Source organism: Carettochelys insculpta, chromosome 20 (assembly GCF_033958435.1).
Source record: "Carettochelys insculpta isolate YL-2023 chromosome 20, ASM3395843v1, whole genome shotgun sequence".
NCBI lineage: Eukaryota > Metazoa > Chordata > Testudines > Carettochelyidae > Carettochelys > Carettochelys insculpta.
Window position 1 is genome coordinate 26,161,598 of NC_134156.1, and position 13,493 is coordinate 26,175,090.

The following is a 13,493-nucleotide window of genomic DNA, read 5'->3' on the forward strand; positions in this document are numbered from 1 at the left end:
CAAAGGACTAACCAGTTTTTATTTACAACACTCCTCAAGTGACAGACAGAGCGAAAGTACAACATAGGTCATTGACTGAACAACAAAGGGAACGTAACAGTGACCACAGATCTGGCCTGCACCACTCTTAGCCCTGCAGTGCCTGGCTGCCAGTGCCTGCCACTGTCTGTGCCAGCACAGCCCTTGGCAACTCCCCACACTACGAGCGCCCAGGCTGGGGCTGCTCCCGCAGCACTGCAGGGATGGGATGCTGGTCTGGGGGGCCACAAAGCTCTTGCAGTGCTATGACAGCTGCTCCACTGGTAGGGTTGTGCTTCACAGGGGTGGAGTGGTGGCAGAATCACTCCCAGTGGGGCACGCTGCGATCCCAAGCCTTGTCACATACTAGGCTCCCAGGAGGGTCCGAGCCCTGGGATGGTAGCAGGCGTTCAGCCTAGCACTGCAGCCAGCAGCCTCCTGTAAACCGCCCTCACGGCAGGATGCCTTCTGGAAGTGAACTGGGGCTGTGTAACTGCCTCCCCTCCAGGTCACACTTCGGCACAAGCCTGGCCAGGAAGGAGTTACCACACATGGGGCCAAGACAGCTGGAGGGAGGGGGCATGAAGGGTGCAGGACTGGGGAATCCCTCTAGTATGGAAAATCCACCCAGTGATGTCACCCACGCAAGGACGCAGACTGAGCCCCAGCCAATGCCACTCTCAGCAAGTGCTATCCCATCCCAGCCTTCCTGCCCGGAAAAAGCTGCCAGGGCATCTGGCAGGGAGCCAAGGTTAGCCATGTCTTGAGCTCTAAACACAGCTTGGACTCTGGGGTTCATGACCGAGGCTGCACCCCATTCAGCTTCTGCCCCCAGAGCCATGGGACCTGCCCTTGCCCCGTTATGCGGAAGAGAGCCAATCAGCTCTTTAATATGGACTTAATATCCTGGAGTCCCACAATTCCTGAAGCTGTTAGCAACCAAGTGCTAGGGAATCAGCTGCGAACTAACCTCTCCTACCTGACAAGCATGGGAAGGTGGAAGAGACACCTGCCCAGCACGGCTGTGGGGAAGGCCTGCTGGCACCGAGTCACAGCAGCATGGGGGCACAATGTTGCCACCAGCACTGTCTGCTCCTGCTCTAGCCACTGAACATGCCCACCTTCTCCTCTTAGCCTGTCCACAGCCAGAGCTGCTCCTTGATACCCAGGGGAAGGGATGAACTAGATTTGGCCTCCACTGGCCCAAACGCTGCCACTCAGCTCTGCCCTGCCTAGCACCAGAGTCCCAGGGGCCACACCAACCACTCTGCATCCAAAAGCGCAGCCCACAGCCTACTGGGAACAGACTTGGGAGGACAAGTAAGCTGACTTTGTGGGCTCCACAAGCGGTAGAGAGAGGCAGCCCAAAGCAAGGCTACAGGGAAGGCGCAGGAATCCAATACAACATGCTCTAGGCATCCGCAATGGAGTTCAAACTTGGGCAACTTCAGAGCCAGCCCCAAAGCTGCCCATCTCTTCCACAGGCAGAACACAGACCAGAGGAGGAAATCAACACAAAACTCTTCAAATTAAATTTGCTTGAGGACCTCAGCACATCAGCCAATTAGCAGCAGAACCTGCCTTAGGATTTCTTAGCATCCTGTGTGTTTCTCCGCTTCAGATCACTCAAGTCAACAGGTTTAAACGCTGTGAGGAGGAAGGGAGGAGAGCTCAGTCTGTGGCTGGGCTCAGCACTGCCAGCTTCACAACCCCTCCCTACCTGGGGGCCCAACACACACTCTCTGCAGGAGTTCAGTCTCCTCTGCCCCTCACTGTGAAATGCTGGTGGTCCCGCTGGCTTGAAGGTCTCCCAATTTGAGCACCACCCATTCACCCTCCTGCAGCTGTACCTTCAATCTGGATGAGGCCCTGCTGTCCCCAAGGGGCTCCTACTCTCTCAGCAGCTGCTGCTCTGCTCGCTTCAGCATGGCTCACACTTGTTCCCTTTGATGGGCCAAAGGCCCTGTAAGCAAACTTACCCTTTAGGCTGGGGTTTGGCATCTTCTCCACATATTCTTCCACCAGGCCTCTCTCACTGCCCTTCTGGTTGTGAAGGTCTCGCTCCACACACTGCCAGGCTGGGAAAGAAGCACAGTGAGAGGGAAAGGAGAGTGCTGTGCCACTGTGGGACATACCTAGGGCTCATGCCAGCCGCTCTGCCCCACTCATCACGTCCCTCAGGAGCCCCATTCCTCTGCACGCACTAGGGCACTCTGTACTTTCAGAGCTGAAGGCCAGAAGGGACCATTAGGTTATCTAATCTGAGCTCCAGCACGTTACAGACCAGTGAAATGAATCCACCACCAATGGTCCCGACCTTTTACTTGATGAAAATGGCCAAACTGTCAAATACAAGGGTAGAAACAGAAGACGTGTTCAATAAATACTCGGGTTGCACATTTGGGAAAAAGACTGGTAATGGGGTCACATCAACCCAGTGCATCTGCGTCCAACTTCACCATGCGATCACACATGGCCACGCCTGCACTAGGAGCACGGGGAAGGCAAACACCTGCAAGAGAATGGGGAATCTGGCACACATCCACTCTGGGTGCTCCGTACGCCCTGGATAGTCACTCAGGTGCCTGCTTCAAATGGCAAATATACGCTTATGGGCCTGGTGCCCAGCCTGACGTGCATCCCACCCCCAAGGCCCTTTGCTAGCAGTGTTCCTTCGCAACAGCCAACAGACAGAGAGATGCAGCAGAGTGACAGTCAGAGGGTTTCTTAGCCAACTTCAGGGACTGAACCTTCTTTTTAATTGAATTCACCAGAAATGCCCAAGGCCAAAGTCACCCGAGAGACGAGCCCCCCCATCTGAAAGTTCTATTCTGCGAGGCCTTGCCTCCCATCAACAGCCCAGATGACCCCAAGGTGGAGAGAACTGAGGAACTTCACTGACACCAGGACTGTCTCTGTGCTGTGTGCTTCTCTTGGGCAACGGGACGTTGCTGGAAAGACCTTCTCAGACATTGGCAGGGGATGAGGAACCCCTAGAAGCACCTGCTAAGGGCTGTTCCAGCCTCAGCTAGGCTACAGAAGGGACTTGCACACACACTGGGTCCTCTGAACTACTTTGAAATCAAATCCAGGTGGACAGCACCCTTTGATTCCGCGCTCTCAGACTGACAGGGCGTTTCCTCAGCACAGCAGGTTCAGGAGACATGAAGCAGCAGCTGAGACAGGGAGTGGCCCACAAAGGAGTTTTAGCTGAGCCTGGTCTGATTTGCTTCATGTGCAAGTGAGTAAGACCTCATTCTTCTGCCTGAGAAACTGGGATGGGTGTCTGTTCAAAGCCTGTGAGACAGCCAGGCCACCACTCCAGTGCCTGCTCTGGGCATATTCCCGCATCATGGCTCTGCCACAGTAACTGGTGGGTAACACAGGAAAGCAGACTCTCATTAAACGAAAGATTAAGCAGTCATGTCCTCTCCCCGCCTAGCCCCCCACCAGGGACTGAGAACTCATGGGTCCTGGGTTATCAACAGAGGGAACACTCAGGTACACAAAGTGGCATAAGCAAAGCTCTGGACTCCCTCAGCTCTGGTAGGGAACAAGGCTACACTGTGCTCTTGACTGCTCCTTGCCTGATGCTCTCGCGATGAAGCACCATCACAGGAAGGCCCTAGAGGAATGCCAAGGCTGAAAATCAAGTGGCACCAGAGAGGAAGGGAGCCTGCAACGTGCGTTCAACATGGAAACCCATGGGGTGGGGGGGCGGTGCAGAGACAGTCACCCCATCCCTGCCCAGGAGACGCCCCTCACCCACCTTCGTAAATGAAGCGCACATTCTCCTCGTGAGCAGGGGTGAAAATCTCACTGCTGTTGCTTGGGGAGCGAGGGCTGCTGTTCCTCTTGCCATTGTAAACGACCCGAGAGACCGGGGAGCTGAAACCAAAGCACAAATCCTGATGAGCGCCCCATGGGCTGACGGGGAGAAGTGCAAAGCTCTGGAATGAGCCTCAGAGAGGGACTGCCGGAAATCCTGCAGCAAAGGCCATGAAAACAGGCCCTGCCCTACCCCCCTGAAACCAGCAACTGTTCACATCCTGTCCAGCCACAGGGCGTTCCCCCTAAAAAGAAGTCCGTGCCTCACTCCATCCTCACACTCATTCACAAGGCCTCTGCCGCGCGTGGAAGTGTCTCACCTGGTCATGGCTGCCTCCTTGCTCAGACCCCTCTAGTCCTGCCTTTGCCAGTGCAGCACCGTGGCAAATATGAGATGGATGCTGAAAGAAAGTGAAATGGAACTAAGTGCGTGTGGAAGTCACGGCATCTCCAGACTGCCCACACCTTCCTATTGAGTCACCCCACACTGGGGCTTAACGTGCTCACATATTTCAGCCAAGAGCATAGCAGCATGGCCTAGAGAGGTCACAGAGAGATCGAGGGAGTCAGCTCCTCAGTTTAAGTCAGGGTGGCTGCATTCTAACCCCAGGAGCTGCAGCACCACTCTAGAAATGAATGAGAAGGATTTTTGATCAGGGTCTTACTCCTTTAACTCTATTGTTAACATCAGCACCAGGGGCAGCGGGGGGAGGTGCCCGATGCCATCAGCTTACCAATGAAGTTGCTGTACAACTCCCTAAAGTGGGCACTGTTATACTGACACGAAAGAGCTTATGGCAAGGACAGCTATTCCCACATAGCAAAGAGAATAAACTACACCCAGACAAGGCATCTCTGCCCCACTGTCACTGCAGCCATGCTACCGCCTGCATTGGCACAGGCTGAACCTCTCTAATCTGGAATCCTTGGGACCTCACCGGTGCCAGGGGGGAGTTTTTCAGAGCACGGGAGATCAATGCTGTCGAGCACATTACCAACACTTCCACTGCTCACCGGGCTCTTAGAAGATATTTACGGGTAAGTTACAACGAAATAACAGCCCAGAACACAGAGCCAGGACTGGTGGCTGGAAACTACTTTATGGGACCTCAAGTAACTTGGCCACACCCCTGATAAAGGGCCATCCATGTAACGAAAATCGCCTCAGATGACGGATGCTGCCAGACGAGAGCTCCAGACTAGAGAGGTTCAACCTGCATAACTATATGGGGTCCATGCACGGCCGGGGGGCGGGGCGGGGCACGCCGGGGGGGGGCACAGCCAGAGGGGCCCATGCACAGCTGGGGGGGGTCGGGGCACGGCTGGGCAGGGGGTCTGGCCACGCCAGAGGGGTCCGGACACGGCCGGGGGGGTCCGGGCACGGCCTGAGGGGTGGGGGGGGTCCGGGCACGGCTGCAGCGGACGCGGCCCTGGCCGGCCCGGGGGCTGCTCAGCGGGGCGAGGCCCGGCGCGCCGTTGCCATGGCACCTCCCAGGCCCCGTCGGGGGTCCCGGCGCGCCCGCTCCGCTCACCTGGGCCCGGGCCGCTCCCGGCTCCTCTCACCGCCGCCAGGCCGGGCCGGAAGTGAGCGCATAGGCCGGGCCGCGCAAGCGCGCCGGGGGGGGGGGTGCGGGCCCGGGCTCCCCCAACAGGCCCCCGCGGGCCCAGCCCCGGAGCCCCCGACACCCCCCGGGCCCAGAGCCCCCAACACCCCCCGAGAGTCCCCGACACCCCCCGACACCCCCCGGGTCCAGAGCCCCCAACACCCCCCCGAGAGTCCCTGACACCCCCCGGTCCAGAGCCCCCGACACCCCCCCGAGAGTCCCTGACAACCCCCCCGAACAGCTCCCGGGTCCAGAGCCCCCAAACAGCCTCCTGGGTGGAGAACCCCTGACAGCCCCCCGGGTTCAGAGCCCCTGACAACTCCCGACACCCCCCTGAGAACCACCGAACAGACCCCCCCAACACTCCCCGAACAGCCCCCCCCGGGTCCAGAGCCCCTGGAACTGCCCCCAGGAGCCCCCTAGCCCTCTCGCAAAGGCAGCCCCCTATCAGCTAGCAAGGCCCCCCCATGACATTTCCCCAGTGCAGGTCCCCCTCCACTGAGCAAAGAGCCGTTCCATGAAAGGCCCCCCCCATGGCTACCCCCACCAGCCAGGTGAAGAGCCCCAACACAGCAGTCCCTCCTGCCAGGCCACGAGCCACTGGTGTCCTCTCACCTCTGCCACCACACCACGAACCCCTGGCACCCCATCCGCGCCTTTCCCTGCTGTCATGGAAGCACTTAAAATAAAGAAGGGTCCCAATGGACGCTGTTTGCTTGGTCTTTGACCAGCGTGGAGGAACAGGTTAAATCAGATCAGGTACCCCCAGGGAGAGTCCACTGCTCCTGGCTGGGACAGGGTCCGTGGTGGAGCCAGAAAAGAGGGGTGTAGGATGCAGGAGTAGGGTCTGGGCAGGAGCCATGGGGTTTGGAGTGCCAGGGGGGTGGAGGCTCTGGGTGCGTGTTTGAGTGTGGGAAGGGGCTCAGGCCTGGGGCAGGATCTTAGGCTGTGGAAGAGGTATAAGGGTGCAGGCGCCAGGGGCCACTGTCATTGGGGAGTTCCCTGGAAGTGGTTTCATGTCCCTCTGTTCCTAGGCACAGGGCAGCCAGGCAGCGCTGCACACACAGTCTCTATCCACAGGTGCCACCCCTGCAGCTTCCATAGGCTGGTTTCTGGCCAATAGGAGCTATGGCGCCAAGTGTAGCGTCCCCTAGTCAGCCCAGCATTTAGGAGCTGGGGAGGGGGCGGGGAAACGGGTCATGTGTTCATACCCTTTATATCCTATTTGTTACGCAGTTCTGAGCCGTGAGATGCCCTTACCACTTATTGCGTGCCCATTCCATTTGTTCAGGAGCCTTTGGTGAGCGTCCTTGCCCAAGGACCAAATACCGTATATGGCCTAGACGAGATGACACTTGTCCACGCGTTTGTTGACTTCTCGGGGACTTCTAATGGCTTGGTGAGACATGGTTTTTTGTTTTTTTTTTGGTACGTAGGCCGTGGTGAAGGAGGTGGAAGACAGGAGAGCCCACAGGAAGAGCCGTGCCCATGATACCAGAGCAACATCTGCCTACTGCTGCTCACAGCGAGGAAAGGACCACCGCTCCCGGATTGGATTGCACAGCCACAGAAGACTCCTTTCGAATCAGTCCAACTGGGGCGCAAACCCATGATCCCTCGGGTTCGAAGGATGCCTACTACAAGTCCAGGCTGACTTTTCCCCAGCGCAGTGGAGCTGCCTGTCACCGCAGGCCTGGGGCAAGGTGAGAGCTAGGCCAGGTGCCCCATCCCCGGAAAGGACCAGGCCAAGGCTTGAAGGAGCAGAACTTAAGGCTGTCAGCCTTGTCCCTTCCCATCCCCCACGCTCACTCAGAGGCATGCACAGAGTGGCAGCACATGGCCTTGAGGTGTTTCCAAGGGGCCCGGCGCGCCAGCTACTGCTACTTTGGGCCCTTTGGGCCTTCTTTGAACCTCTATTAAGCAATTTTTTAAAAATCTCTCCCTGCAGGATACAGCCACTTCACCCCCTGCGACCATTCCTTTTAACTTCCATTGAAATAATGCCTTCAGCTTCCTGGTTTTGCGGTTGAATGCTACTGTGTTGAGTTTCTTTGACCGTTTGCTGCCTATCTGGAACGTTAAATGTAACTATATTATGGCCACTAAAACCAAGGAGTTTTGGACCAGCGCCTGTGCTCTGCGCAGACTCAAATCAAGCAGTACCTCCCTGCTTGTGGGCTTCAGCACACACTGCTCCAAAAGCAGTCAGTTATGGGGTCGAGACATTTGATAGCTGCCCTGTTTCCTGAAGTGGCACAGACCAACCAAGGCAGAAGGAGCCTAGTGGAAAGCCCCCATTATTCTTTTGTAGCGTCCCTCATCTCCCTGAGCATTCCACAATCGCTGTCACTGTCCTGGTCCAAGTATCAGGGGGAGCCGTGTTAGTCTGGATCTGCAAAAGCAATGAAGGGTCCTGTGGCACCTTATAGACTGACAGAAATGTATCGGCATAAGCTTTCGCACTTTGTCAGATGCAGGGCAGATGTCCTGGTCCGGTGGTAGGCTGCTCCTGCTGCGCTCTCAGAGGTCTAGCATGGCCTTTCTAGCCAGAGAGAATCGATACAATTAAATTCACTGAAGAATTTTGTTCTATTTGCCAGTATGCTTTGTTCCAGATATACCGCCACTACCCCTCCCCCCGCAACCCAGCACAGCCTCCTCAGTCCTTGGTATTGTGTACACCCATGTTACACATCCCTTGCTGCCTGTTATGTCAGGATCCTCATTTAATGCCAGGCAGTCTAGGCATTTTAGTATTTGGCCATCCAGCCTTTGTGTAAAATATTAGTATGTTTTGTCAGGTCCATCAATGGCTCTTGGCCAGGCTAGGTAGGAATGGGGTCCCTGGCCTCTGGTTGTCGGAGGCTGGAAATGGATGTCAGGTGTGGGATGGCTTTAGTGAGTCCTTGTTCTGCTCACTCCTGCTGTGGCATCAGGTGTTGGCCTCTGTTGGAAGGCAGGGTGCTGGGCTAGCTGGACCTTTGGGCTGATCTGCTGGGGCAATTCTTGTATCAGTCAGTTGCTGGTGTCCATGTGTGCCATTTGCATAGGCCTCTGTTACATGTGACTGGCTCTAACCAGCTCCTAGCTGGATTTTAGCAATGTTTTTCCTATCCTCTTCATGAGGCTATAGAGGTCCAGCCCCTTTGGTACAGTCACAGTAAAGGGTGTCTGTCTGAACCATGAATTCCCCTGCCCCTCTCCGTTTTCCTCCATCCCTTCATATAAAAAATGTTTCACAGCCTGTTGAACTGCCTGTGCCAGCAGGCTGGTTTCATAGTGTTTGGTGGAGCCCTTTTGCCTGCTTAGGCGCCTCCTTTCCCAAAAACGCAGCTCAGCCACAGACTCTCTGACCCGGGCCGTCTTTCTGCACGCGGCACTAGAAACATTTCACAAAATGCCACTGTGGCGGTCCTGGACTTTATCTGCTTACTGAGCAGCCTAAATCGACCCTCCAGACTGTCCCTAAATCACAGGTGCCTATATGTACCACAGCCATAGGCTGCCCTCTAGCTCCATGCGTCAGTCTGGGTAAACGGGTAAACTTTGCACTCAGCAGGCAGCTTACACTTAGTTCTCCAAGTTGTCAGTCCCCTATTTACATTTCTAGTGGTGGCAACCCCCATCCCTGTTACCATGGGCTGGGGCTGCCTCCCCAGAAGGGGAGGGGTTCTGTGGCCTCCTCTGAGAATAGGGGCCCAGCTATGGCATGGTTGACCTGTGCTCCAACTCGTGCACATTCGCTAAGATGTTCATTTTCCTTAGCAGCACAGAGGCACTCAAAGAGGGGCAGGCCCATCACGAGTGTGTCCCTGGCAGTCTCCTCCTCTGTCTCCCTTAGCAGCCTCACGAATAGCTCAGCCTGTGTCCCTGAGGGGCAGGAGCTGCTTCCACCCTCCCTGCCCAGAAGGTAGACAATCAGATACATTGCTGCACCTGTATTCTGTGCAATCCCCTGGACAGCCTGCACTCTGCCACTAGAGGTGCTTCCCTTAGCATCACACAAGCAGCTTTGGGGTGTTATTTCCTGGTGGTTACTGGGCTAGGATGACAGGATGTTTGAGGTGTCCCCTCCCCATGTTTGTGTAATAGGGAAGTCTAGCCCCTCAGACTCCTGCCCATGCAGCCAAACACTCCTTGCCTGAGCAGCTCAGTCTTGAGTGCTCACTGGGGTAGGGTCTGGCAGGAAAGCTGCTCTAAATTCTCTCCTTTATACCTCCTCTCCTCCCCTGGGCCCAGACTTTAACTTCCTGTTCAACCTGACTTAGCCACCCCCCTCCCTGTTCACCAGCTGCTCATGCATGCCAAGCCCCTCTGCATTCAGCTCAGCTCAGCCAGTACCTGATGTCCACAGGGAGGAGTAATACTAGAACCACCCCACAGCACTATGGTAGAGCTGAGTGATCAGGGCTGCCCCGCAAGCCCTTTGCTGAGGGTGGGGGTTCCTAGGGAGTGTTGTGTGGGCTGGAAGTGCATCACAGCTCTGAGTGATTCAGCCCAGTACCCAGAGAGTGGCCAGGGGCTGGGGCATGGGGACATGCCCGAGAGTTGCTGTGTTATACCTCTTCCTTCTCAGCAGAACCATGGTTAGAGTGACCCCCTTTAGCAAGTCCTGGCTAGGTGGACAGTGAGTGGCCATGCTAGGGAACAGCCCAGGCAGAACCTGGGACTGGCTGGGGCTTGTTTCCAAGCTCTGCTGTCACACATTCCGTTTTCCTGCCACGTGCAATGAGGTGCATCATTCTTTCATTGCACACGTGGCTCCCTGTCATGGCTGTTGCTGCCAGATGCTGCAGCGGGTGGACAGAGGATTTGAGGACTCCTGTGCTGTGCAGCAGGGAGCATTAGCAGCCAATCAGCAGCTGCACCAAGCTCTCCAAAACTAGTTTATTGGAAAAAAAGTATTTTCAGAGTAACAAAGAGTGGTAGAAAAGCAAATCTAGATTCAGTGCAACCCAACGGGAGACTTGACCCTTGACACTACGCCATGGTCACCTATACATGTACAAAATTAAAAGCCTCCTTGAGAGCTGGCAAGTTGTCTCTCTGCCCTTAGGAGGCCAAAGGTGATTCTGAGGAGCTGTAGCCGGAACAAACAGCTTGCTGCTTCCAGTGAGGCAATGCCATTTTCATCCCCATCAGCATTTGCTGCCACCCACCTAGGCCCACTTGGTGCCAGGTCAGAGCTCTCTAATTCAGTGGCCACACACTGGTGCCTGGCAGAACCAGCATGTTCCAGCTACTACTGTGTCAGCCAGTCCACTTTGAACTGAAGGGAGACACTGGCCTTTAGGGCAGGGCTGTTTCTCTCCACAGTGCACTGGCAATCCATGGGCTGTAGGGAGCCTGAGGTGGTATGCAGTCCTGCAGGACAGTTATTGGATGAACTCCCCATGTTCCTAGGCTTCTGTGCTCATGTTACAGCAACACTGCTTTCCCTCCATCTCCCAACTGCCTGAGCCTGATGGCTGCACTGCCCCAGCTTCGCCACCTCTGCTGCTGGAGAGTACGTGTGGTGGTGCCCCATGCCAGGGAGACACCCCTCAGTCCATCCTGGCAGCTTTGAAGAGCTCCACCAGGTCCTTGGAGTCAGCATCGATGAGGTCAGACGGTTTCTCCCCTTTGTCATTGATGGCATCAAGCCTGGCCCCTAAAGAGATGAGGTACCTGCAGGAGACAGACAGGGCTGCACTGGCCAGTTTGTATGGGAAGTGCTGACAGCCATGGACCCAAACTGCAAAACTTGGGCATAATGGGATCTCTGTCAAGCTGGGGGCAGCTGCAGCACATCCAGCCCTTACACCAGACATGGGCAAGGCAGCCTACGACGGGAGGACAGGCATGTGTTTCCCAACCCAGCTGTTGCAGACAATACTAGTCCTGCAGCCATCTCAGCTGCAAACACCATAGCTGGACAGCTACCACATGCCCAGGCTGTGGGACAGGCTTCCCTGTCCCAGAGCCCCATGCCAGCACTGCCTGTCCGCCCGCCCCCATCCCCCTGAGCCAGCCTCCCCCCACCCTGCCTAATCCAGGCCAGCCCTGTTAGCAGAGCTGAGCCAAATCATGGCTGATTGCTACTGACCTGGCTATATCAGTGTAGCCATCACTGCAAGCTATGTGCAGGGGGGTCCAGCCATTCTCATCCTTCTGGTGAATGTCGGCCCCGTACTTCACCAGCAGTTTGACACAGTCGAGGTTCCCGGAGAGCACAGCTTCATGGAGGGCTGCCATGCCTAGCAAGAGGAACCCAACAGCTGCAGGGTCTGACCTGCCCGGCCATGGGTGTTGCCCTTGGGTTCCGAGACACACAAGGCAGGGGCAATGGAAAGGAAAGGGCCCCGGCCCCAGCCCCATTGGTACCAGGTCATTTTTCCCCTCAGTGGGGTAAATGGCACCTTGGGTGGTTCAGGCTCTGTCTGGGGTCCCCCTCCATACTTAGCCAGGAAGGGAGGATGGGGGTCAGGGGGGCTGAACTTGGTCCCAGAGCTTTGCCACAAATAGCCTGTGCTCAAATCCTGTTGGCCTCAGTCCTGAGGCAGGACTTGCCTTCCTGGAGCTGCTTGGGTCAGAACCAGGTGCCCAAGCCAGGGCTATTTGACAGCAGGTCTCTGGGGCCTTTGCTGACAGGCTGAAATAGAACCACAAGGGCCAACCACATAAGATTACATGGAATGTCCTACCCCTGCCTCTACCAACCCATTCCTTGAGCCAGCCCTACATGCAGGCAAACAGTAAGGTACATTAACATCATGGTGACTCAGCAGCACAGCTGAGAACCCAACCCAGGAGTCCTGGCTCCCAGCCACCACCCCCATTCCTTTCCCAGAGGTGGGATCCTGGAGCCCAGGCCAGTGCTCTAGCCACCAGCTCACGCTACTTTGGGCTGCTCCAGCCTGTTCCCCCGACTCCAGCTATTTGCATTTTGTAGTCACAGTGTAGTGTGCATGTCGACTGGCAAGGTTCCTGGCTTTAACCCTGGAGGGCAGGACTGGCTCTGCCCATGTCCAGTGGAGTGATGTATTCCCTCACTACTGGCTGTCCATCAGCAGGGCATCTGGTGCTGAGCTCACTCGCCTCCCATTAACGCTGGTTGGGGGCTGGGAGAGCAGACCCTGCTACTGCTGGTGAGGGTCTGTATGACTTCATGCCAGTGGGGTGAAAATCCAATGCCCTGTTCTGCACACAGTAAGGCAGTGCCTGGCATAGCTCCTGTGAGAAGGGGTTAGGCAGAGGTCTACTTGAGGAGTCAGCTGGGGCTGCCCATCAGAACTAATGTAATATAATATGTGGGGATACACACATCTCAGAGCTGGAATGGACCCCAGAGGTCAGAGTCCAGTCCCCTGCCCTCTTGGCAGGACCAAGCACCATCCTGGAAAAATGTTCCCTCCCACCCCTCCTTTTTTCTTAATCTATTTACCCCAAACCCCTAAGTGGCCTCCTCGAGGATTAACGTTGCAACCCTGGGTTTAGCAGGCCAATGCTCAAACTACCATGCTACCCTGAGTGGGAGGTGTCACTCACCTGAGGGGTAAAGAGTGTTCAAGGTGACCTTCCTGGCTCGGATGAACCGGCCCACCTGCTCCAGGTCCCCCTGCCGGATGTTGTCCTGGAAGATGACATCGTTGGGGAAGTGCACAGTCCGTGCTGGCTTCAGGCGCCGGGAGTAGCCACGGTACCGAGGCAGCAAGGCCAGTTCATAGCACTTCATACTGCTGGGCACCCTGGGGGAGCCTGGGCAGGCCCAAGGGCAGAGACCCAGTGAGGCTGCTAGAGCCTGGAGAGGTGGGTGCAGGATGCAGTCCTGGCCCCTCACTCAGCGTCAAAGCACTGCTTCCTCTTCTCCTCCCCACCTGGTCACAGCGTCCTTAGCCCACAGAGTACTGGCACTGATGGGCCAGCAGGGTCCTCTTCCCACAGGTTGGTGGGGCAGCCACAGACAACTCCCCTGTAGTAGAGTGGGGCAGCTAGTAGCTTCCTCAGCCCTCAGCCCACTCTGGTCACCATGCAGGTCCGTGCCAGAATCCCTGCTCAGGGCTG

General features: G+C 56.3%; 2 protein-coding genes and 1 long non-coding RNA gene across 6 annotated transcripts; 1 reads left to right on the forward strand and 2 right to left on the reverse strand.

The window, feature by feature from the left end:
- Nucleotides 1–6,850, reverse strand: MCRIP1 (MAPK regulated corepressor interacting protein 1). 4 transcript variants are annotated; one of them, XM_075014368.1, is made up of 6 exons: nt 6,711–6,850; nt 4,354–4,472; nt 4,167–4,247; nt 3,788–3,906; nt 1,998–2,096; nt 1–1,665 (listed from the first exon to the last, which is right to left on the reverse strand). In XM_075014368.1, exons 3-6 carry the CDS (start codon nt 4,172–4,174, stop codon nt 1,601–1,603), a joined length of 291 nt encoding a protein of 96 aa, XP_074870469.1. In that variant the 5' UTR covers nt 4,175–4,247; nt 4,354–4,472; nt 6,711–6,850; the 3' UTR covers nt 1–1,600. The 4 variants fall into 4 exon arrangements, with proteins under 4 accessions (XP_074870469.1, XP_074870468.1, XP_074870470.1 ...); XM_075014367.1 differs by lacking the exon at nt 6,711–6,850 and adding an exon at nt 5,379–5,394; XM_075014369.1 differs by lacking the exon at nt 4,354–4,472 and having other exon boundaries at nt 6,711–6,843.
- On the forward strand, nt 5,925–10,145 carry LOC142023442 (uncharacterized). The gene is made up of 3 exons (XR_012648239.1): nt 5,925–6,209; nt 6,887–7,153; nt 7,399–10,145. It is a non-coding gene; the product is annotated as an uncharacterized LOC142023442 (long non-coding RNA).
- Nucleotides 10,146–10,278: 133 nt separating this feature from the next.
- Nucleotides 10,279–13,493, reverse strand: PPP1R27 (protein phosphatase 1 regulatory subunit 27). Its single transcript, XM_075014365.1, has 3 exons — nt 12,978–13,493; nt 11,536–11,686; nt 10,279–11,117 (listed from the first exon to the last, which is right to left on the reverse strand). The coding sequence occupies exons 1-3, from the start codon at nt 13,162–13,164 to the stop codon at nt 10,994–10,996; spliced, it is 462 nt and encodes a 153-aa protein (XP_074870466.1). The 5' UTR covers nt 13,165–13,493; the 3' UTR covers nt 10,279–10,993.

Excerpts from the sequence above, each read along its gene's own strand:
- MCRIP1 (XM_075014368.1), bottom strand. Across the intron at positions 2,097-3,787 it reads TGTGCGCTTCATTTACGAAG|CCTGGCAGTGTGTGGAGCGA; the intron begins GTGGGTGAGGGG and ends CTTCTTTCCCAG. Across the intron at positions 1,666-1,997 it reads GCCAAACCCCAGCCTAAAGG|CGTTTAAACCTGTTGACTTG; the intron begins GTAAGTTTGCTT and ends TCCTCCTCACAG.
- PPP1R27 (XM_075014365.1), bottom strand. The coding sequence starts at position 13,164 with ATGAAGTGCTATGAACTGGCCTTGCTGCCTCGGTACCGTGGCTACTCC. Across the intron at positions 11,687-12,977 it reads GAACACTCTTTACCCCTCAG|GCATGGCAGCCCTCCATGAA; the intron begins GTGAGTGACACC and ends TCCTCTTGCTAG. Across the intron at positions 11,118-11,535 it reads GGCTACACTGATATAGCCAG|GTACCTCATCTCTTTAGGGG; the intron begins GTCAGTAGCAAT and ends TGTCTCCTGCAG.